Raw genomic sequence first — 25,492 nt, forward strand, 5'->3', positions numbered from 1 at the left:
ACACCCCACGCATCAGGAACTACCAGGGACACATACATTCCCCATGCATTCCTATGGGAGGGCAGGCCTATCTCACCACATGCACTCAGAGTGCGCACGCACTTTCCACTGGGACACAGTGAAAGTGCGCAGGAACCAAAAATCACCATCACCAGGTGACCATTAAAAGCAAAAAGTTTAGGGGTGAACCTGCCAGAAGCGCCAAGTCCAACACAACCCCCTTCCAGCCAAAACACAGGGTAGACCAATCACCACCGTGATGGACTTCCCTGCTTGGGGCGACAGAACACGGACGCGGGCCCGCAAATGCAGGGACACCCTCCTGTTCTACGCCACGGTGAACGCATCGGGTTCCGTCTAAAACCACTATCTTGACCACCTGGGCTACCCCACTGGTACTTCCAAGCTGTCCGCGGCCAGGACCAGGCCCTGGGCCACCCAGGTGCCACCGGTCCTTGCCTATTCGCAGAGTGGGGGGTAAAAACCCCTGGCACATAGTAGCCATTTTCCACTCTTCCTGTCTGCAGGACAGGACTAGACTGCCACTGGTTCTCCAGCCTAGGGTCTACAACCTCGGGTGGACCAGAAGTCTCAGGGGAGGCTCTCCTCCCCTACCTCTTCTCCTAGGGTTCCTCCTCCTCCTCCAGCGAGGGGTACACCTAGAACGCCATTCCAACCCAGGGTTTAACCCCTCAGGTTGCTCCGGGGTCAGAGGTGGGCTTTCCCACCCTCTGCACTCTCCCAACTGGAGAGGTTCCCCTGGAAGATGAACAGGTCAGGACGCTGCTTACAGACGTCCTACCCTTCAGGTCAGGTGGATCCTGAACCTGGCCTTCCAACCTCGGGTCTAGAACCTTAGGTGGAATAATTGCCTGGCACTCCAGGACTTCTGGGGATTTACACACCATCCCCCTGAGGCTAACAAATGACACATATGTTGTGGGACTGTCTGTCTGGCGCAGATCTCCTGTCCCCTGTCCACCTGACAGTGCGCGAAGATCCCCCAGAACAGAAGTGGTGTCACCATGATCACTACATGGGAACATCGCCCAACTGGGTAGTCCCTGACCCACTGGTTCTTCCACTGGGGAACTCATCCCCCAATCACTCCTCACGCTGGACTTCTGTACCCTCCCTACTGGAGCTGTACTGCCAGACTCTAGAACCACAGGAGCTCTGTTTACAGACGCTCCAGGTCCTCTACTCACTAGGAGATCTTCCTCAAATGGAGTAACAGGACAGCTTAGGTCCCCAACCTGGTGTTCCCTACAGAAACCTTCCAAGTCCTGAGGCAGGGCTTCGTGCGTCTGGGGACCCTTGGTCACCCACTTACTCCTGCTCCACTGAGCCAGGCAGTAAGCCCCTACACCCTCCTCGCTATCCTGGGACCTAGCTGGGCTACACTGAGCCTCTTCCACCACGCTGGGCTGGAAGATACCTGAACCACTACTTTTGGAGTCACTCCCTAATGACTCTAGAGAACCTCTAGCACTTCACCAGCGCTCTGCTTCCTCAGCAAGCTTACAAGGGAAAAAGTATCCAAACTTCGACAGGTGCTGGCGCAACTCTGGACAACAAATACTGAGCAACTGCTCTTTGAGAAACATATTCACTACTCCGTCCCTCTCATCGTCCGGGTTAGCCGCCAGCCATTCCTCCATTGCATCAGAACAGTCATCCACAAAATACCCCCACCCCTGGTGAGGTGGTTTCCTAAGGTTCCTGAACTTCAACCTGTTCTCCTCCTCTTGGGAAACAGGTTCCATACTCGGGGAACTAGGAATGGGACTTCTCGCATGGGGCTCTATATAGCTGCCACCACTGGACTCAACCCTCCATGGGGAGTCCAGAAAATTAAAACTGCGCGCAGGGGATAGTCTATCCTCCATAGGTAATTTCTCTCTGGTGGAGGCCCTCTCTGCCTCCTCTATCCTCTCCTGCGCTAAGACCTTCTCGGTCTCTAGCTGTTGCTTCCTAACGCCCAGCTGTGCCATAGCCTGGGCATGCTCTAACCTGAGCTTTTCTAGAGCCAGCTGGTGCTCCCTTTCTTCCCTCCTATCTTCCAACTCCTCTGGGGACAGGGACCGGGAAAGGGATGGGGCGCTGCCCCCTACACAGGACCCAGCAAGGGACTCCCTATCTATGGGGTCCTCGCTCTCTACTGGCGCCCATGTACTGTCATCTTCTTCCTCCTCTTCTGAATCTTCAGGGCTCCCCACAGACCCACCACCCTCATGGTGTGAGGCCAAGGCCCTTTCCTCACTGTGCTCAAGATCCCATTGATCCTTTTGCCATTGGACCAAGAGGTCCTTAAGTACGTAACCGTTTGACTCACCCCTGCCTAGGTCTCTCTCTTCACGGACCCTTACCAGCTCCCATGGACTGTATGTACCTAGATCATTGAAATCAAAAGCAGGCTCCATTTTGGCGGACGTTCTTGAGAAAAGATTACACAGGGAACCTAGGGGTCTGAGCTTAACACAGGAGTACACAATTCACAAAGGTATTCAGCAAGTTCCCTATCCCAGAAAACTCACACTCACTTGTCCAGTGCAACACGATTCATCCACACACAACCCCCCCGGACTTGTAAGGCAGTTTCTACCACCCCTGATTCCTCAACCTGACCACATGTGGCACAGGTACCAACTCTGGGGGCAGGGCGGGGGAACAAATGTACTGGACACAATTACACAATGATACCTTTAGGAGAAGAAATATGGAACTTCAAAAAAACAATAATCCCCAAAATGTGATTGATCTAAACTGCAGAGTTTTGTGGTGCAGCGAGCTGCTACTGTGGTACAGCGCAAACACAAATCTGGATCCTTTCCGCTGCCAGCCAATGTTAGAAATGGGATCCTTGGCTGGCCAGGGCTTGCGCCAAGGTCAGTCAGAGACCACCATTCCCACGTCAGGGCAAGGGGGTTACACGCCAAGATAACCCCTGCTCACCCCCTTGGTAACGTGACACGAGCAGTAAGGCTAAACTTGGAGGCAATGTGAGTTAAGTGTTTGCGCACGCACCCCCAGCAACAACACCCAAGGCCCACCACAAAGGAAACTCCACACAAGGTTATGTATAAAAATAGCCTTAGTATTATACCAAAACACATTAGATATAAACACACACTTTACAATGTGCCAACAGGCATGGGCAGAATTTACACGGGATTATGTACAGGACAGGGCCACATGGACCACTGTCAGGAATATGCACTTTTAGACTTAGTACTTGGCAGAATTAGCACTTGTAGGAATAGTAATTAGCACATACAACATTTGTAGAACCAAATAGAAAATGTAGCACAAATAGAATACAAAGCACACAACCAGTAGCTACTGGTAACCGGTAAGTACCTCCTACGCAACCCTAACCACCTTAGGAAAATGTTACGCAGGGAACCAGGACCTCACTAGCAACACCTGTACTAGGAGGAAAACAAGCACCTAAGTATCACCATACATTTAGGGGTATAGGCATGAAAGCGTAACACATGATGCATAGGAACACATTCAGAGGTGCATGAAAAACACAATAGCGCAGAATTCACATAAGCCACCACCTGTGACTTGTCCTCCAGGCCAACTGGCCTCTCTGGGGCTAGGATGCCCTGTGTCCCAATGTCAGCGGCCTAAACGGAGCTGCCCACTAAGTGCTGGGCAGCTGTGGAGATGAGGAGCGCTAGGCAAAATAAAGTGCTTCCAGGCACTAGGGTGAGGATTGCAGCGCTCCCAAGCGCTACAGGGACAAGGAGAGTAAAAGAAAAACGCTCCCAAGCACTGGGTGCACCAAAGTCCAGGCACAGTCCTGTAGGAAGGGGGGGGCAAGGCCAGCTCACAGGGTCCTCCTAGGCAGGGAGGCAATCCCCAGTGGCGGTCCTCCTGGCCCCCCTCAGCAATAGGATCCAAAAAGAGAACAAATTGCAAGGGGACACAGCCCCTTTTTATACATTAAAATCCTTTGTCTCAGGGTGCAGGGTGGGAGAGAAACCAGTCACAGCTGGTTTTGGAGTACTTTGTTTTCCACAGCCACCCTTTCTATTCACCAGGCAGGCTAGGGTCATCAGTCGCACCACAGGGGGCAGAGCCAGCATTGTGTGGGGAAAGCCCAGCCCTATTCAGGTCCCAGGTGCACCACTCCCTCACATCACACATGCTAATCTCAACACTCACCACCGGGCAGACCCACCCAGACTCCTGGAGCCAGGCTCACCAGCCAGCTCCAGCCAATCACGTGCCAGCACATTCACTGCACACGCACACCCATGTCAAGAAGTGGCACTTCCACACTAGACACATACACGCCGCATACATCATTGCGCAGCATTCAATCACACGAGTCCGCACATACCAGACCCGAGCCTGCACACCCCACGCATCAGGACCTACCAGGGACACATACATTCCCCATGCATTTCCATGGGAGGGCAGGCCTATTTCACCACATGCACTCAGAGTGCGCACGCACTTTCCACTGGGACACAGTGAATTTGCGCAGAAACCAAAAATCACCATCACCAGGTCACCATTAAAAGCAAAAAGTTTAGGGGTGAACCTGCCAGAAGGGCCAAGTCCAACATTCACGTATCCCAACTCATGAGTGCATAACCAATAGTCTAATCTAGTCCAAGACTCATAGACCATTGAAATATATGTGTCCTCTCTAATCGCTGGCTGTTGGACTCACCAGATATAAAGGAAATCATCATTAATACTCTTAAGGTCGCGCAATAAAGTGCCCGCAGCACGGTGGGATCGGAAGCTGGATTAGAGCAATCCACATCCCCATTCAGTACAAGACTAAAATCACCGCCCAGAGAACACTAGCGGAGAAAAGAGTAAAACAGTGCGTCCAGATGGCCCAGACAAATTCTGGGTCACTAATATTTTGCCTATAGGTGTTATTGATGTTGAAATGTTTCCCATGCATGAATAGCTGCAGTAGAGCAAACCTGCCCTGAGAGTCGAATATCTCTGCCAGCAGGTGGACAGGAAGTCCTTTCTTAACCAGCTGGGCCACCCTCCTTGTGTAAGAGGAATGTAAATGTAAATGTAAATGTAGTTGAGCTTATATAGCGCACAGCTACCCACAGTGGGTTTCCCGGCGCTTGCTTAGGGAACCCTTCCTGGTATTCCCCTGTGAGATAGCAGGGTATCCACAAGGTGAAAGTCAGGCATCCCGCCGCGAGGGGCCGTGGGGAATAGTTGGCAAAAGTCCTATGGGAGACCCAGTTATTAGTAAAAGGCACCTCAGCAAGAGGTTTGAGGTGCGTCTCTTGCAAAAATGAGATACGGCTATTATGACAATTGAAATAGGCTAGTATCTTCCTCTTTTTCCAAGGGCTGCTCAGGCCTTGCATATTCCAAGATATGAAGTTAATATTAGTCGTCATACTGGTATGCTGTGACATGTACAGGTGTGAAGCAAGGAGAAAAGAAAGGGCCAGTCACATCTAAGCAAGCACCCAAAGATCCCACCAGCAGTAGGAGATCAGCCGCAATTTCAGTGAACAATAAAGGAGACATAACATTAAACACAACCCTCTCTATCCTCCCCCCGCCCACACTAATCACTCCCCCTTATTGGTGAAAACCCTAGGAATAGAAACAGGTGCCATTCGTAAAGGGATAGCAATACACAGAAACCGGTTGATAATATTAAAAGATTGAATGTACAATGCACTGGGGTAAAATCAGTGTAGCCAACCACCCCTCTCAAGCACCAAACAGGGAGGTCTGATCACCATAAATGAACATATTTGTATCAGCGGACCCAGGGGGCGAGGCATGTCACCCGCTGACATACAAGTGGAGGTGGTAGGTATCTATATTTAAACAGTTTTATAACAACAAATGTTTCAAAGCCAAACAACGTTACATGTAGTATTGCGAGTTGGAGCCCATTGGATGCCATTCGCTTAGCCAAGAGCAGAAAAAGACGAGAGAACCCCAGAAGATCAGATATCAGGACCTGTGGTGTCTGAGAGTCCAGTGCCACTGCAGGGCATAGAGATCTGGGTGTTGCGACGATGTTGGGTATGCACCCCAAGGGCACTCTTGATGCTTCGAAGGGGCCTCATTCGGTTACATGAATACAGTCACTTTAGCATTCCGTTTACTTTGGAGACGAGCTGGGTATAACATGGCATAAGGTTCATTGTAGTCACTGAGCAGAGCTTTCGTTTCATGGAAGCCTGCATAACAGGAGTGGGATTTATCCAAAAATATCAAGGATACATACGCTGAATTAGTTAGAGATAATTTGGGAGCAAGCCCTATGAAACCAGAAGTAATGGGTAATCCTGAAAAGGATAAGGCTAAGCAAACAACTGATTCTTCTAAGAAGAAATGGAATAATAAACAGTAGAAAATAAGCAGAATGCATCACAATCAAGGGGTAAGTCTCCTCAACAGGAGCCCTCTGATAGGAGGTATAATCTTAGAAACAGTGATAACATAAAAAAAATTAAAAGGTATCGGGATAATGATACACATTCCACTCGGTCCTTTCAGGGTTCACCGAGAAACACCAAGAGGGAAGGCCCGTCAGAACTGAATTACATGGGTATTTCCTTCTGCAGCACCTCCAGGCAGGCACCATACCGTGGGGTCTACAAGTTAAAAATATCCCTGTAATTTTTGTCGAGGACCCTGAATATAAAAAAGGCTTCAGTTATATAAATACAAAATGTAGTAGAGACCTTATGGTTCACACCATAGAGACGGCTCAACGCCTATGTAGTCAGGAAGAATAAGAGATTGCAGATTTAATAAAGGCAATAGCTGACAATAAGACAGAAATAGAGGCCAAAACTCTACTAGAGAAAATTGAAAAAGAAATACAAACCTTTAAAGACATTACCATCAATACAAAAACTTCCCAGTTTGAGAAGGATTCGAAGTCATTTAAACTAGACCAAGTGCTTCCAATCCCTTCTCAGGTCTTTCACTTAGCACCTCAGCGAAACATCAAAATGAGGCAGATAAATTAACTCGCCTCCAAAAGAAACATATAAGAACTGAATTACATGGGTATTTCCTTCTGCAGCACCTCCAGGCAGGCACCATACCGTGGGGTCTACAAGTTAAAAATATCCCTGTAATTTTTGTCGAGGACCCTGAATATAAAAAAGGCTTTAGTTATATAAATACAAAATGTAGTAGAGACCTTATGGTTCACACCATAGAGACGGCCCAACGCCTATGTAGTCAGGAAGAACAAGAGATTGCAGATTTAAAAAGGCAATAGCTGACAATAAGACAGAAATAGGGGCCAAAACTCTACTAGAGAAAATTGAAAAAGAAATACAAACCTTTAAATACATTACCATCAATACAAAAACTTCCCAGTTTGAGAGGGATTCGAAGTCATTTAAACTAGACCAAGTGTATCCGTTCTTAAAAGAGGACTACTACACAACGGCCGATTCAAGAAGGGCCTTAAATTCTTACCAGGGAAGATCAAGAACAAGGTTCACTACCTTTTCATCTACCTCGTCATCGGGGTCTTCACCTGAGTCTAGACAGGGTGGTCTGAATAAAAAGGGTTCCAACCAGCCTTTTTTAGGGAAGGGAGGTCAGCAAACGGTCCGTTTCAAACAGCCATGGGAGATGCGCACGAGAAACAGATACTACAAAAATTAGACACTTCTACAATTGTAAATCTCTCGAACAAAACACTAACTACAGATGAAAAAACGATTTTAAGTTTGGGATTAAAATTTGTCCCTAATAGAAGAACTGACTTCACCAAACTTAAGTTGGAAGCAATTGATTTTTGCCGCAAAATTAGATTGAAAACCTTCTTCGCCGGTGCCGAACCTACTCTAAGCAGTGAAACCACTGGACTGAGGGTCAAATCTAAATTCTTGCCTACAACCAATATACCAAAACAGATTTATGCCTTTGAACAGGCGGTGCTCTCGTCACTGACAAAATTAGAGAAAAGTAAAAGCTTTATTCACCACAACATCAGTAAGGGCCAAATGACGGCCATCCGGGATCTCAAGGCAGACACCTCAATTATAATTAAGCAGGCGGATAAGGGGGGTGCAGTGGTAATCTGGCCACGACCCATGTACCTATCAGAAGGTAGGTCACATGTGGACAACAGGGAATGGTATAGACCAGTCAAAGATGACCCAGTGTATGAAATTCAAGATAAAATCGCTAAAATTACTAAAGAAGGATTGGAAGAGGGATTTCTGGGTCCCAAAGAGTTTGAGTTTTTAAACAAAAAATTACCAAGAACGCCAGTTCTATATTTTTTGCCAAAAATTCGCAAAAATGATCAAACACCACCTGGAAGACCGATCGTCTCCGGATGTGATTCAGCATTGGAACCAGTTTCCAAATATATAGATTTCTTTTTGAAACCTTTTCTGTCACAAGTAAAGTCATACTTGAGTGATACGATTGATTTCATCAACAAGATGCAAGAGATGACATTTGACGTGGAAACTCAATTGATGGCCACGCTGGATGTCAACTCGCTGTATACACAGATCCCACAGGATGAAGCCCTGCAAGTTATGGAACTATATCTGGAGCAACGGGAGAGACCTCATAGGGTCCCCACTGCTTTCATCATATCATTGGCCGAAATCTCTTTGAGGTGCAATTATTTTAAATTCGAAAATGAGTTTTTTATTCAAGTCAAAGGTACGGCCATGGGCTGTCCATATGCGCCGGAGATGGCGGTATTGTACATGGCCCAGTATGAGGAGAGATTCATTTACAGAAACAATCCATACAGTGACAATATAAAACAATGGCTACGATACATAGATGACATCTGGCTCCTGTGGCAGGGGAGCCAGGTGGAACTCACTAACTTTTTTGGCTGGTTGAACGCAAGACATCCAGACATTAAATTTTCAATTGATTCAAGCAAAAATAGAATGACTTTCTTAGATGTGGCAGTTGGCATCGAAGGAGAGAGGTTCACAACATCTCTATTCAAAAAGGATACAGACAAAAATACTATATTACACTATAAAAGTGCGCACCCCCAGTGTCTGAAACAAAATCTCCCTTACGGGCAGTTACTGAGAATAAGAAGAAACTGTTCAGAAATAAAAGACTTTGACACACATGCAAATTCATTCTGTGAAGAAATGGACATGAGAGGATATCCCAAAGAGCTTTTGAAGCACTCAAAGAAAAGAGCGAGATTCACTCCTAGAGAGGAACTGTTAAAAATTAAACCAAAAAGGGAGCTAAACAAACTGGTCTGTGTGACCACCTATGGGGTCCACACTAACAAGTTCAGGCAGATTATCTTGTGAAATTGGCATTTGCTAGAGGGACTTGAGTACCCTTTGCAAAGACCAATTTTCGCTATGAAGAAAAATCCCAGCATTGGTCAGCAAATCATCCGGGCAGACAGTCATGTTCCAAATCCTAAGAGTGATCTTATATCGAGGTGGAAACTTAAACCCATCACTGGACACCACAAATGTGGTATGTGTGTAGCCTGCAACAGTGCTGTAGAGGGAAATTAATTCAGCCATAATGGCATTAAATGGAGGCACGATATGCATACTAATTGCAAAAGTAAGAATGTTATCTATGCAGTGCTGTGTGCATGCAATAAAATATACATTGGCAAAACATGCCAGCAGGTGAACATTCGAATTTCACAACATCGGTCGAGATTAAAGAAAAGAGTACCCAATGCAGCAATGGTCGACCATTTTGTGGCTTTAAATCATAATGAAACTGAGTTTACATGGACTGTGCTGGCGAGTATAGATCCCAAACACAGATCACCCAATGTGGAACAAGCTCTGCTGCGCAAGGAAGCGTATCTAATAATGAGATTTAACAGCATCAATAAAGGACTCAACTCTATGAGTGAATTGAATAAACTCTAAGGCTACGTCATTACGAGTTGCCTAGTTTCACTACAACCCCCAGAATGCACTATCTGGGTTTCATCAAAAGACTTGATTTGGATTGGTCAAGAAAGTTTGAAATAACTAGCAGGCGGCTGCCTGTTTGACCAAGACTGGTGAACCAAATCAAGGAGTGCGCTGAGAGGAGCTTCAGAAAAAGATAGAGGTAAGCGTCGATCCCTTGTTACGGATTCGAACGCTCAGATTCCTTGCTATCGGCGGAGTTGCCCTAATGGGTTTAATTCACATTGCAGATTCGTAGCGATAGTGATCGGGCAGCGGAAGCCCCGACTGTGCGAGACACCGTGACTAATGCGAAGAAGTTCACAGTGAGTAGTGCGGCTGCGGACTCTTGAAACAAATGTTCATTAACCAGTAAACATGTAAAAATAGCCATAATAGGGCGGCTTGGTTACTCTTTTGCAGAAAGAAGGAGACTTGAAAACACGAGTGCTCCCGAGGAACAGCCCACGTAGCCGGTTTTTGTGAGACTCAGCTATAGGTATGAATGTCCCGTTATTTGTCAATATTAAAACAGACACAAACGTGGAATTCTCTTAGCTAACAAACAAAAAACACTTCTTGTTCCAGAGGCGTGCACACAGCTTTATTTACAAGTTGGGAGAGTGACCTTCACCTCAACACCTTTGAGGTACGGCACTTTTTTGCTAAGAACGTACAAAACACAGAATCTGGGTAGGCTGAGGGAAGTGGTTTTAACGAGCTTGTACAATGTGTTTTGTCTTTTAATATTAGGATAAAGGTTGGGAAAAGGATTTATCTGGCCCTGATGAGAGTTTGGGGGCAAGGAACCCACACTCGAAATGCGTCGGCAAAGGGGATTAAGTCCTATTCTTTGAAAACGCTTTTTGGCATTTATTCCCATATTAAGTATTTACACTTATTGATGACATTTTAGAATCTAGGAATGAATTGTATTTATTCTTGAATATTTTGATGATGTTATTTGAAATAATTTGACATCTTTTCACCTTTTTCTGTTTGAATGTAATGACTTGTAATTATTTTATGTTTTCACTTTTCGTGTATGTTTGATTTATGTTTTTGTATAACAAAGGCAACAAGATTGTTTGGCCATGTATGTGAAGAACAATTGTCTTCTCTTTCTAAAAATAGTATTTTTCTTTCCAAAAAAAGTATAAATAAAAGGCGCAATTAATAGCCGAGGTAAACATATTAGGTTTTGTTTATCATTTCATTTAGAATAAGACTTCTTGAAATACCGTGAAGTGTGGGTTTTTCTTTTTGTAAAGTAGTGAGAGAAAGGGCACTAGCTCAGGGGAAACGAATAATTGTCGGGACTACAGTAACAACCTTAGAGGCTGTTACAAAAGCAAGTGTTCCAAAAGCAAAAGCACTGCATTCAAGATGGATACATTGGGCTAATTATCTCACTGCAAAAGATGTAGACTACAAGTTTGACTCTACATTAAAAACACAAGCATTCCTGGAGTACGAACAAGAATATTCTCTCCCAAATGAAATAATGCCTCTAGATGAATACATCATTTACGCTTACGGTTCTGCTCAACCTGCTGTAGGAAGTAAACCGCAATACAGCGCCGCATCTGCAATTGTGGAAGGACATATGCGGGACGGTAAGTTCTCCTGCAATAGATATAATAGAACTGGACCTGTCCATTCTTCAACATGGGCAATCTCAATTGCGATCCATCTTGTTATTAAGATGGACGCTACAATCATTGCGCGCCGGTCATGTGCCGTGGGGATATATTAACAGTATGTCTCTGATTTCTGCTTATAATTTAAAGAAAAGGCAGACTACAATGGCACAAAGAGATGCAAAGTATGCCATATTGCACATTGAAAAATCAGACCAATTATCTTTCACTGTGGCTGAGTCACCTTCCACAGAATGGTTAATCCATGGCCATATAGCATTGCCAGTGACAACATTCCAATTTCAATATTGTCTACCGTACCATCAGGTAGGCAGATATGAAGCGTTGGGTGAGGAATACATCCATGAATCTTGGGAGTTACCTTACAGATTTAGATGCAGAAATGGGGACACTGAAGTCTTTCTCAGTGGTTCAGACTGTGAGAATTTAAGTGGGTCTCTAATTTTTCAGGATATTATGCTTCACGGAGCTTGCAATGTTTCAGTTGCAAACCTTTCTAGCCACTTGAAAGGGTCGCAAGCTACCGTGATTCATCCGGTCTTCAAATTTGATGTTGAATGATCAAGGTTATTGCTGGATGCTGCCAGGCATCACATATCAGGTCACAGTAAGTTCCAGGGTTACTTGTTGTATGCACGTATTGTTTCCACTGACCCACACAGACAGGAAGGTGGTCTGATTCTCTATGCAGCCTGAAAGCCATACTTTTACAGAAGGAGGTGGCCTTAACCTCAGATCGAGAGACTATTGATCTCTAGGTTGCAAGGTCTTCGGCTGAGGCACAGGCCCTTGTCGGAACTAACTTCCCGCTCCATTTCGGGGAAATGGTACATCGTACTTTAACATGTCTGATACGAGTGGGGTAGTATACCTATTTAAGAACATAGGTTCTGGGCTGTTAAGCACCTTTCAGACGATTTTCAGAGGTATTCCATATTTGATACACTCCGTATTGGGAAGCGCTTTTGGAGGGTTTCCACTGTTCTTGCTACTTGTTGTGGGTATCACTGTTTTAATTTTCCTGCTACACAATGGACATCCTTGATCCAAAGGAGATGGAAAAAGAGCTCTTGGAGCAACGTTGCCCTGAACTCATGGCACTCCATCTGGGCACACCTCGGCTTCGGGAGCTAAGCGAGCATTGGTTTCTGTTGTCGACTGCGTCTTGCCTGTACTCCGCTGCTTATTCTGCTGATACAAATGCATGTTGGACATCTATCTTACACTTCCATCGGTTATGCTTCCGGACATTGATGTACTTCTGGATCCGATAAAAAAGGCCCAAGTTGTACAATGTCCTCAGCGTATTCCAATACTTATGTCGGCATTCTTAGAGCCTCCACAGGATGCTTCAGCTCTTGTTAGTATGGATATCCGCTCTGTGCCAGGCTTACATGCATCAAATAATCCCTCAGCAAAAGCTGTGGGAACTGGAGAAGATCACCTTTGCTCCATTGACCTGATCCAAGAGGTGTTACAGGGACCGTCGTCTGCGCAGGCAAGCAACAGTAATGTTGCATCTCCCACACATGACACATGAACATTTGGCTCTCCGTATGCTGGTAACAATACAGCCTTTTTTTCAAAAACAACTAAACCTGGAATTCGAAAACATTCTTTTTTCTTTAATTTTTCCTCTTCTGCTATCACTGGGACTATGGCTTTCAGGTTGCTCAGTTGGTTTAACACTATATTGATTTTTTTTACTTATAGAGCTTTTTTACAGCTACATCATTTTTTAACACATACTATGTTTTTAGATGTTTTTTAACTTATATTTTCGAAATGTTTTTATCCTTTTACACAGGCATATTTTAGCATTTAGTACTATGTTGTCCAGTCGAATGAGGAGTGGATGTTATGAACCCCAATATACCTCAATATAGGCCTAGGTAGTTACAAGACCCTTTACCTACATTTGTCCTACCATTGTTCTATATAATGGGTCAGACGCTGACCTTTTACCTCGTTAGGTGCTGAATAAATGTTGTGTGATTTTCTCCAAAATCAAGCCTCATTTATTATGCATGAGGATTCTCAGTATAACAGCAGGACTACCCTCTTCTGCATAATAACTACGCATAAGGTTCACCAATATCGTCATAATTGGCCGACATGCCCCTAGCACACTTCTAGGTAGAAAGCCTGAGGGTACCTTTTGAGTACATAAGCACCACATCTGCACTGGGCAAACAGAGGAGAAAACGCTTCTATGCTGACACGCTGACAAGAGACGCTGAGGTCCATGCATGCAGTCACTCCAGTATGCAGTGGTCCCACATCCCATGAGGGGTGTCCATCTTGAGACCAAGACGGGGTCATTCGCTCTCCCACATCAAGTAATCGGGTTGGCTCTATCCTAAGGGGATTCTTGGCTATACACATACATACATGCTAGGCACACTTAGGTACATCTAGTTAGGGTTTGCATCATAGGAGTACATATTTCATTGTTATGTATCTATATGCCTGCATATATTCATTGCTTTAGCACTATGGTAGAATTCTACCTTTTCTTTACTCTGTTGGTGCTCATACCATATACATGTGTTTGTCTAGTGATTGTTGCAGCATACGTCTTTTATACTAGAATTACGCTAGTTCAAAAAATTCTTATTGACAACATCCCCACCGTTTATTCTGTATATCTCTCTGAGACAGAGTGAGCACTAGTGACTGAGAGAAAAGTACTGTACTGTTTCCATGATCCTTGTCTTGTTCAATAGTTGCCAGGAACTATTCGCTCCTTGGTAAAAGGGGCTCATATTTGCATAATGAGATAGCTGGTCTATAGACAAGCATATCCTGTGGGGGTGTCTGGAATCAGTCTGGATCCTACATGGATTTATAGGAACTACAGAACAGCTCGGAGGCGCACCAGGTATAGGACGCTGTCCCAGAGAGCGATGTGCTTGCTCCACAATCAACCATTTGGAGAAGGAGTCGGCACCAAACAGTTCACATAACAATTCCATCTTCCCGGTGTTGGTAAATTCAGGGATACCCACCAGGCGCAAGTTATTCTGTCTAGAGCAGGCCTTCAAATCCTCTTTCTTTGAAGCTACAATTAGTAACTCAGCGCAACGTTTTTGATCATTAGATTTTTAGGTCACCTGATCCGCCTGCAGTGAGGAAAGGTGCTGCTCTGCATCAGTTGTTCGTATCTCCTGCTCAGTAAGGCGAGCCTCCAGCCTATCAAGATAGCCGGTCAAATGATCAATTTTAGAATCTGACAGCCTGATTCATCAAGCTGATTTGCGGTCGCAAAGGGCCAGATTCTGAGAATCTGGCCCTTTGCGAGTGCGATTTTTGCATTTGGGATTCATCATCCCAAATGCAAAAATCTCTATTACCGAAATCGCATATTTGCGAGGAATTGGATTTAAGGAATCTCTAATAGAGATTCCTTAAATGCAATTCATCAACCAATTAGAAATTGTGAAATCGCAATATTTGGTCGCAATTTACCACCAAGTCTGACTTGGTGGTAAATTGCGAAAATAGTGTAAAAAGCACTTTAGTGCATTTTTTTCTTTTGCATGTTACACACACACATGTCCTCTGGACATGTGTGTGCGCAAAACCTGTTCAAATGTGCATTTAAGGGGTGCTACAGGGTGTCCTTTGGACACCCCTGGCACCCTTTAAATCGCTATCTTATTTGCGAGTAGCAAATTGCTAATCGCAAATAAGGAATACTCCCCATTCATTCCTATGGGCCTTTTGGCCCATAGGAATGAATGGGGAGTTATTCCTTATTTGCGATTAGCAATTTGCTACTCGCAAATAAGGAATGTGTAGGAATCGCTATTTATTTAGCAATTCCTACATGAATACCGTTTTGCGAGTCCTTAATAGCGATTCGCTATGAATCGCTATTAGGGGCTCGCAAAACGGGTGAATGATGAATCAGGCTGTATGTGTTGGAGGCTAGCGCTCATCTAGAGCAGTAAGCCATGAGTTTTAAAGTCAATGAAGAGATTTCCAACATGCACAGCCAGTCTCTTCAGTTTTAAATGCGACATCTTTGCGGGATTCGAACACGAGTTGGGTTGCTTGGAATCAGTTTTACCACAGTTGGAGGAGCTGTGGGAGTTACAAACCCTTTGTCTGTTGCAGCAGACCCCCCCACTCGAGCAGGGCAGTACCTGACTGGTTATGTACCAGGAGTCATGAGAGAGCAGTAAAAAGGTTCACACCACAGGGCAAGGGGGCAATAAGTGGTGCAAGCCACGGACTGCTCTCAGCAGTATTCCCCTTGGTCTTCTGCTACACAGTAATATATAGGTGTATATCACTACTGGGCCAATTATACGTGCCAATGCTAAAGACCACAGCTACAGGATCCAGGCATGGTGCAGAAGGTGGCAGGCCAGTCAGCATGTGTCTCCACCAGCCACACCATTTGCAGGGTACTTCAGTAAAGGGGGTTGGAAACACACACACTACTGAAATGTATGGCATTATACCCAGAGTTCAGGAAGAAGAAAGGCATTTTGTTTAGTGGAGCAGCCCGGACAGATGATGTAGTGTTCAGCTAAGTGAGACCCAAGCTCCACAATACAAGATATCCTGCCACGTTGATTTTTGGATCTGCTAAGGCCACAGCTCAGTTTAGGGTTAGTTAGCCATTGATATGACAACCATAGCTGGGCCCGCCACCGTGCAGCAGAGACAGTGATATGCCACAAGGGGGCAGCAGAGGGGAGACCATCCAGAGATAGCAGCATGGCAGAGTACAGGGCCCCGCTCCAGCAGACACGTAGGGCCCACAATTCTGGTGCCAACAAGTTAAAACTCCTAAGTTAAGGTGCACGTCCAGGGCCCGTCACTCCCCAGGACACGCGGATACGAGCAAGGGCAGAACACCTGCCCCAGCAGGGACCCATGGATCAGCCCCGGCCTGCCCGATGCAGTATGGGGCCAAGCAGGCCAAAAGGCAGTGGGCTCCCTCACAACAAACAGCAGTTTGTGTTGCCCCCGGGCCCTAGCCCAAACATGCCACCACTCCACTGGCCTCCCCCTGCGATCCCACCAGGTCCAAGGTAAGGCCCGATGAACCTGAGAAGTGCTCATTTAGGCCTGCTCCTTCTCTACCCTTCCACACACCCCACAACAGGTAGTGGATATTCTGCCCAGAGGTATGTTGGCTTTAAAATGCAGCTATGCATATATCTCTTTCATGTTTAGAACTATGAGTCTCTCCCTTTCGCCCTAAGAAAATATATTTTCACTTGTATAATATTTAGTCAGTAGCTAGGGTCTCAGAGACAATGTCAAAATGTCTTTGCCATGCTGGGAACGAGAGGGGGTATGGGGAATACCAATGGTTCTGTAATTGGTATTTCTTCGTTTTTTTGGGAGGAGGTGAAGGAAGGGTAACATATGATAATCGAAAGCAGGACAAAAGAGCACAGTATCTCTCCTTGTACAATGTTATTTTACAGGGGAAGTCGTGAATGTACTACAAATGACAGCCCTTGCATATATATGTTCATTCTCGTTGGGCATCTCTTTTGAATAATATTTTTAATTGAGAAATATGTAGTGTGCAACCCTGGGTGAATGTCAACGTCGCTCCTTTTCTTAAGGTCGGAAAGTCACAATTTGCAAAGTTTAAAATTAAGGATAGCTACAATGTCTTAAAAACAAGCATGTCTTAGAAAATAACAATGCACAGGCAGAGCATTACTCATAGATGTTGTAATTTTTTGGGGAATTGTGCATAAAAAGGAAAGAGAATTTAAGTTTACCACTCGGAGGTCAGTGGTCTAGTTGGGTGGATTAATGGAGTGATATACAAAATGTGTTTGGCGGGTTGTTATTGCTTTGAATGATCTCTTCTTTGGTCTTACTACAACAATTTACACTAAGCAACCTGGATTCCCCATTCCAAATTCTGATCTAAACTTATTGACCGATTGGGATAAAAATATGGCCTGTCAGAAAAATGAATATGACTCAAATGTATAAGGCATCGTCTTGAAATGTACTAGCTAAAAAATGGATAATAAATAATTGGCATGACAATGGCAACAGGGTCATGGTTTGGAAATTAAAAGTTGGTGGCAGAGTGCAGGTTCGGTATATGAAACGTGTTGAATGGTATGTCTTAGGTCCAAGCGCCTCGGTCGTAAAACAAGTAAGTTAAAATGTGGTCAAAGTCAAAGAGAGATAGTGGAACATGAATAGAATTTACTGTGCAATGGTGGTTGATGCCATTCCTCAGTCTGTGCCTGTACTGTCATAAAGTGTCCTTGCTATGAATGATTTGTCCAATCAGAGTATAGTTTATATAAAAGCAAACAAAATTAGAGAGATTCAAATACATTTGCTTGTTTTTACCTTTTTAGTATGCCATATTGTTCTCCGGAACCTATCCTTCCCTTATATCCTTCTTTGGGTGTTGTATTCCCTCAATACTTTCCAAACTATGGGGCAGATTTGCAAGCCTCCTGCGACAATTTTGCATCGTCGTTCCCCATTGTGTCACTTTTTGTGACGCAGTGGCGGCATAAACAATCCGCCATGTTGCGGCCCATTTACAATGTTACGCATCTAGGGAGATGTGTTACGTTGTAATGCCCTGTATCACATTATACCTTCATCAGGTATAATGTATGCAGGGTGGGCGTTACCACGCAAAAAAGGCTCGTAGAAGTGACCCCGTGAAATCTACAAGATTTCACTGCGCCACTTCTAGGACGCCACTGCGTCAAAACCCTACGCTTGAAGCAGGTGTAAGGAGTGACACAGCGTATTGGGAATAGGCCTCCCCATGCATTGCTAGAGTTGCGTTGTGCTTGCAACACATCTCCAGCAATGCATGACTTTTGCGGCAACAGATGCGTCAGAATTTCTGACGCATTTGTCGATCCTTGCATCATGGTGCACCGTATTGTAAATACGGCACATCCGTGGTGGCACAAGGGTTTCACATGGAGGCGCAGGGAAACTGACACATCAATCAAGATGCCTCAGTTTCTTGAACATCTGCTCCTATATGTTTAAAGACCACGATAAAGCCATGATCTTATCACATTAAATTTGCAGTAGGCAGAGGAATGTTCTAGAAAGATATTCCATGATGCTCTCTGGGCATCCACATGTAAGGACTGATGCTCCAGTTCACTTGACGTGAAACTGGGAGGGTGCTCTTGGTTTCTGGGTCAGTGTGAAAAATAAAGGCTTCATACTTTCTCTATGTTTGTGTCTTGTTTTATTGGGGTTCGCAACAATAGCACTTAGCCTTAATGGCAGCTCTGGGTATAGCCACTAGGGAAAAACTATAAATCAAGATTATATTGACATTTTTTAACTGATGAGCTGACACTTGTTCTTTTTTCTTTCAGGGAGACGATTGTCACCGGTTTCATCATGTTCCACATCGCACTGCTTCCGCTAGCCCTGAGCTGCTACGCTCTGGCGGATGCTAAAGTTTTACTCGGGAATGTATTTACAAAGAGATATTGTTCTGGTTTCTTCTACAGAGACACAGAGCCAGCTGGCATTATACCAACCAATAGAGCCTGGATATGCCAACGGTTTGGAAATCAGTATCGGTTTGCCACAGTGTACGACCAAAGCAACCGCATTGCAACATATTCTGCGTATATCTACGAAGCCAAAAAGAGTGTCAGAACTAAATGGATGATAGAACCCCAGGTGAGGACCTTTCTACCGCCACATTATGGCATCTGATGAATCTTCATGGTTTGGCCTGAATAAACGAAGGGTCATCCTAGTGCCCTTGTAGCTGCCCCATTTTAAGAGTCCTGTGCACAGTCATGCGCTTGAAGGTCCCTTGTAGTCTATAAATGCCCAGTGCATCAAATCTATCTGGCTGTGACCAGCTTCATCCAGCCTGGGTGGAAGCCCAGGCAGATCTTCCTTCTTTGTACTGAGCTGCAGTTCCTTGTTTGTCAATTCATCACATACTGATATCATAAGTTTTTGACCCCTCCATGATGAAATCATGGGGTTGTCCATCCTTACCCATCTAACTTAGAAGAATTGGGGAACGCAAAGACCTTATAGTAAAAGAAACAAGGACAGCGCCCAGCGAAATCCCTGATTGACGCCTTTGCCACCATATTGTTAGTCTCAATCCTGCCTCTGTCTAGACCAGTACTCAACGTTTCAAAAGAATGTTTCCTCTTTAGGAAGAAAAATTGGTAGCTGATGAAAGCTAAATATAGAATACAGAGGTTCCCTAACATCTTTTCTAACTTTTCTATTTTACAGCTGGTGGGCCAATCATACACTGAGACAATGAGACAGGAGCGATTTACAAAAATTCCAAAAACATTGCTTCTAGAAAGCCAGGCTGTAGATGAGGACTACAAATCTGCCTCAAACACGTATGACCGAGGGCACCTGAACCCGAGCCTGCACCATAACAACACGTTCGACTCGAAGGCCACCTTCACCTTGACCAATGTTGTGCCACAGAACAGAGTACTCAACCAGGGGGCATGGAAAGAATATGAAGAGAATGAAATAAGAAAGCTATCTACAGGCTGCACCAGAACATACGCCATTGTCGGGGCGATCCCTGGAAACAACGTCATAGCCAATAGAGTCAATGTGCCTGGCTATATCTGGGCTGCTGCCTGTTGCACTTTGGCAGATGGTAGGGTGAAATCCTGGGCTGTCATTGCTGAGAACAGTAGTCTAAATAAAGTAGACCCCATCACTATAGAAAACCTTGAGACACAGATCAGCCGCTCAACAGGATCAAGTGTCCGTCTCTTCCACGATGATTGCCCCAGAAACATTTAAGACTCTGACTCCTGCCTCTGGGATGCTGATGGTCCTGCCCCCCTAGTTAGTAGATTTGTAACTTCAGAGTTGACATTGCATTCCTTGCTATTCTTGGCACCCTTTGCTCTTTTGCAAACTATAATGTATCTGTCAGATCAATAAATGAATGCCTGTTTATAGATCACATTAATCCTAACAAAGCAGGTTCTAATCACTCAATGACCAAAACCACCCTAAAGGAAACCACTGACCTGAGTAGGACAGTGACACAGTGGCTGCCATGTGATCTTTATCATATGCTAGTCAGTGGCGTGATGATGATATGAGCTATGACGCCAAAGCCCAGTACAGATGAGAAGACGTGTGATGCCAACGCCCTGTACAAAGGGAGGAGATATACATAGCAGACCTTGCAGCCTGATGACTGGAGATGAACACAAAGAAATGACAGGTGGAATGTTTGAGCCAATATCACTCTCAGGTAGTTACTAAGGTGCATCACAGTCCATCATTTCTTGCCCACCATGCCACCTCAGATACGAACCAGCACGTGAAAACCAGCTTTGGTTTTGCTGCAATAATTGCAGTCCAGGCCTAGCTGCCTGGCCAGGTCCCCCCTGCAGCAATACACCCGCAACCTCAGACCGGTGTCGGACTATTTGGGTCTTGTCAGTAAGATGCAGCTCGCGTCCAGTGACACTGTGACTGCAGGACTCACATCTGGGCATACTCATCACATCTAGGGCATCGCATGGAGCAATACAAGAATCGGATGGGTGTTATGCTTAAATGAATGTCAGCTACTGATAATTACTTAGAGCGGCATGCCAGTCCATCACTTCTTTTGCCCACCATGCAACACAGGCATGAGCTAGCCATATGCAAGTCAGCCTTGATTTTGATGCAGCGGAAGCGTTGTTTTTTTTTTGTCATGTCACTTGTTCACACCAACCACATACATACTAATCGGAAACATAACTCTAATGATGGGCCCATAAGTCATTATCACTCAGTTAGCAATACCAAAGGTCCTCCGATGAATCTTTGGTAAAGGTACAAAATAATGAAAGATGGAATGCTATTTCTCCACAAAGACCTTCAATGAAAAAATACGCTAAACATATGTCATTATAAACATGTCCAAATAACTTTCAAAACTCAGTAAAAAAGTCAAACAAAATTATTTTCTGTTAGTTTTCCTTGTTATTACATAATAATGAATGGTCAAACACAGTTACAAATTAGAATGTCATTACTTAGGGTCTCAAAAATACAGCTCAGATTCACAATAATCATAACAGAACATTTATGAAGACATCAGATTCCTCAGCTATAGAGGAGTGAGAAGGAGAGAAAACATCAGCAAAACACAGTTCACTTACGTAACAGAAATACTAATGCACAGCGTGAAATTAGTTTGAAAAGCTAACCCCATAGCCGTTAGGGATTAGCAAAAGCAGCACCATCAGCCAATGATGTGCAAAGTCTCTAGTAAAGTCTTTAGGATTTGCAGGATACTTCAGCCAGAGAATCAAGAATCTGCACAGCATTCAGCATATCACGAACGCACGGACAGGTCACCAATCTTGTGAACGAGCCGAGGAACACTTTCCCACAGGAATATTTATAGTTCGCTACTTCCTTTTTTCCGTTAATATGTTGAATTCTCTCTTCTCCTCAAGACTCCCTATTGGTTAATTACGATGGTGTGACAATCTACTGACAGTGACTTTACTACTGTTTTCTAAACAATCTTTGTATAAATATTGTATAACTTCCTTGTGAGGAAATGGAAAGAACCTATCTACAAATGTATTCAAAATATTATAACAGTTACATTCATCATCCTGATCTCTAGCCTAAACAGGAAAGAACTCTAATTATTTATTCAAAAATAAACAAAATACCTGTACTCTAAGGAAGCATTTGAAACATTTGAAGGACAGTATCACGGAAAAGCACATCTTCTAACATTTCTAAGGCCTACATGATTTTAGCAAAAACAGAGAATAATTTCTAAAGCCTACACTATACTTTCACGAAGAATTTTTTTTTTGCCGTTTATTTTCTGCCGTAATGAAAACAAAACAACATCCAGTTAACATTATTCTCATTATTTTAACTAGAAAATCATACAGTTGAGCCTAGTGCACATTTTTGCGCGTTGTACACTCTGTTATTATATGTAAAGTGTGTCTCAGGCCTGCCATTACAGAGCCTGTGTGCAGTCTAGTACTGCCATGTGGACTTGGTAAGGGCACCCACTTACCAGTCCCTAAACCTTCCCTTTTCTACATGTTAGCCACCCCTAATTTAAGCCCAAGGGCAGTGTGTATTGTAAGTAAAAGGTAGAGTAAGCCCTGGTATGTGTGGCATGTCCTGATAGTGGATTACAGCCAATTTTGTTTTTCACTATTGCACGGCTACCTGTCCCCATAGGCCAGAATGGGCAGTTGAATTATATCATCCTATTATCCTAACTGACCCAGGGACTAAGGTTGAAAATCGAATTTAGTATGCCTGAACACAGAGTGTTCAAATACATCTTTTAAAGAAGGTGATTTTTACATTCTGTGTTTGAAAATACCACTTTTAGAAAATAGGTGTTTTCTTACCTAACCATCCAGCCTGCCTCTGCTAGGTTGTGTATTGCATGTCTGGTTTGTGAGTGACAGGAGGGCTTGGGATCCAGCAGTCTGATGAGTCAGGGCTGGGCTGAATAGGACCTTGGCTGAATAGAGAGTGGGGGGCGAGGATTTCCTTTCATTCCCCAGGGCCCTCATAGAATAGAGAGTAGAGGGAGGAGATTTCCTTTCAGCTACCTAGGCCAGGACTGCTTTCAACAATGCTGACTCTACCTCATGCCAGGAAGCTGCACCAATGAGGAATGAACTGGTTTAGGCGTGGCACTCTCTGCCTTCAGAGAACAAACAAATTAGTAGTATAAATATTTGGGCCCAGACCCTAAGACTTTAGATCTCTTTTGGGAATCAAGACAAACCTTTGCCAAGGAGAGGAACCAAAAGAAACTGAAGGAGTTGACTGCCCCTGTGCCAGTGTGCCGTTTTCTGGGGTTGGCCTGCAGTGGTTACTTATTTGCCAAGGAAATGAGTAGAAACTTTTATTGAACTTTCATCGTTTTGAAGAAGAATCTCCAAGGGCTTGAATTGTGTTTGCCTCCTGCTGAAGCTCAGGGATACAAGACTTCACCACCAGCTCTCCCCTGAATTTCCTTGCTGGGAATTCTGTCTGCAGAAGCCTGCGTATTGTTGGGAGCTGGAAGCGTGACCCAACGAGAAGAAACGTGTCACTGCCGCAGCTGTTGCCGTCGCATCACCGGAGAAGCGTGTCGCCGCCGCAGGGTTCGCTGTTGCATCACTGGAGAAGCATGTCACCACCGCAGAGTTTGCAGTCGCATCACCGGAGAAGCGTGTCTCCATCGCAGCTGTTTGTCGTTGCATCATCAGAGAAGCGTGTTGTCACCGCAAGGGTTGTGGTCGCATCACCAGAGAAGCGTGTCACCGGGCCTGTCGCGACTCAGAAGTTCCAGAGTCGCAGCACGGCCGTCGGGTGTGCACGCATCGCCTTCACATCGTTGCATCGCATCAAAGACGCCATATTATCGCATCGCTGCAGATCGTCGCATCGCATCAAGGTGAAATCTTGTCACATCGTAACCGAAACGCACTTTCAGATCGACGCATCACCTCCTCTCCAGTAAGGAACAGACGCATCGCTTACTTTGCTCAAGCGCTGAGGAACAGACACATTGCCACCCCCAAAGCAAGGAACTGACGCATCGCTCTCCCAGTGAACCTTTGTTCATCATGCGTTACGCATCAAAAGGTACTTTGTGAGAAACGTGTCGCATTTATCATCATCTTTGAACTAAGCTATTTTTATCATTTAAAAGTCATTTTCCTAATACTGTAATGTGGATTTTTGTTGTTTCAGTCTTGTGTTAAGTCTGTATAAAAATACTTATTTTTTTAAAACCTGTGTAGTGTCCATCTGTAGTGTTCTCACTGTACAACTGTATGTGTTCACAAATGCTTCACACACTGCTTTTGAGATAAGCAGTCCTGCTCGTGCCAAGCTACCACAGGGTTGAGCTGGGGTTATTTTAGGAGTGAAGCCCCCTTACCCTGACTAGAAACAAGGGTCCCTATTTGGACAAAGGTGCAAACCATTGCCAACTAGGGACCCCCAGTTCTAACAGTGGAAATATTTATAGTTTAAAGCCTGTCAATTTTTGAGGGGATATGTTCCTTGCACACTGACAAATCTTTGAGACAAAAAGTCTGTCAGGCATGACAGAATTTGAATGAGAGAGCTGAAAATCCACATGGGAATATACTGAAAGATAGGAACTGATATTAGCAAGCAGAGGTGGCAGCTACCTAGGGGTCCAACGTCACTTCTAAGGTGTGATGGACCTGAGGCAGAGCCGCACAATGCATCTACTGACATACAAGAAAGTCGTTGAGAAAGTCTTGTGATCCAGTCTGGTGCCTGAGGGTATTCACAAGGTGAGGAATCTGTGGGTAAGATCATTTATCAGAGCACATGGACAGTGACTTCTCTTCCTATAACCCATTTATTCAGAGCCTGAAACAGGAGTTGTAGGAGTAAGTGTTCTGAGTTTTTTATTGCAGATGGTAGCTAATCGATGGCAATAGCTCATCTTCTGCCAGGTGGCAGTATGAAGGAGTATTTGTTTCTGTGAGTACTCTAATGAAGAACATACCTAGGGCAGTTAGGGTTTTTCTATACAACTACAGCTACTATTAAAGAAATGGTGCCAGGGATGCAAAATAAAATGCTATTGTACATAATACTAGTCGGATCACATTTAAAATAATACTCTCTCTTGGATGCCTCTTCACCAGAGAAAGAAAGGAAGATTTAGGAACATCCAGTCACAAAAATGCCGGCGGTGCAGTGGCTGAAGTGGGGGGATCCGAGGGGCACGACATGCCCATATTTGTTTAATTTAAAAAAACAGTTACCCTTCTTTTTGTGAAAAGACAACCCTCGTGGGATGGTTAATTTTGAGAGCGGAAAGGATTCAGCAGAAGTGTGAGGCAGGGAGTCTCATGTGCTGTGAAACATAGGGAGGCACGGGCACCTAAACACACCTTCTTGCCAGGGTGCCTGCTTCTCAGA

The 25,492-nt window shown here is 44.7% G+C and overlaps 1 protein-coding gene across 1 annotated transcript in view; it reads left to right on the top strand.

The window, feature by feature from the left end:
• The window catches only part of LOC144817815 (endonuclease domain-containing 1 protein-like), a 40,592-nt gene extending 16,271 nt beyond the window's left edge, over positions 1-24,321 (top strand). The window contains exons 2-3 of the mRNA XM_078674646.1: positions 18,916-19,228; positions 19,808-24,321. Coding sequence (XP_078530772.1) covers positions 18,941-19,228; positions 19,808-20,344 — 825 coding nt within the window. The 5' untranslated portion in view covers positions 18,916-18,940 and the 3' untranslated portion in view covers positions 20,345-24,321. The remainder of the gene's footprint in view (positions 1-18,915; positions 19,229-19,807) is intronic.
• Positions 24,322-25,492: the final 1,171 nt, after the last annotated feature.

Source organism: Lissotriton helveticus, chromosome 2_1 (assembly GCF_964261635.1).
Source record: "Lissotriton helveticus chromosome 2_1, aLisHel1.1, whole genome shotgun sequence".
NCBI lineage: Eukaryota > Metazoa > Chordata > Amphibia > Caudata > Salamandridae > Lissotriton > Lissotriton helveticus.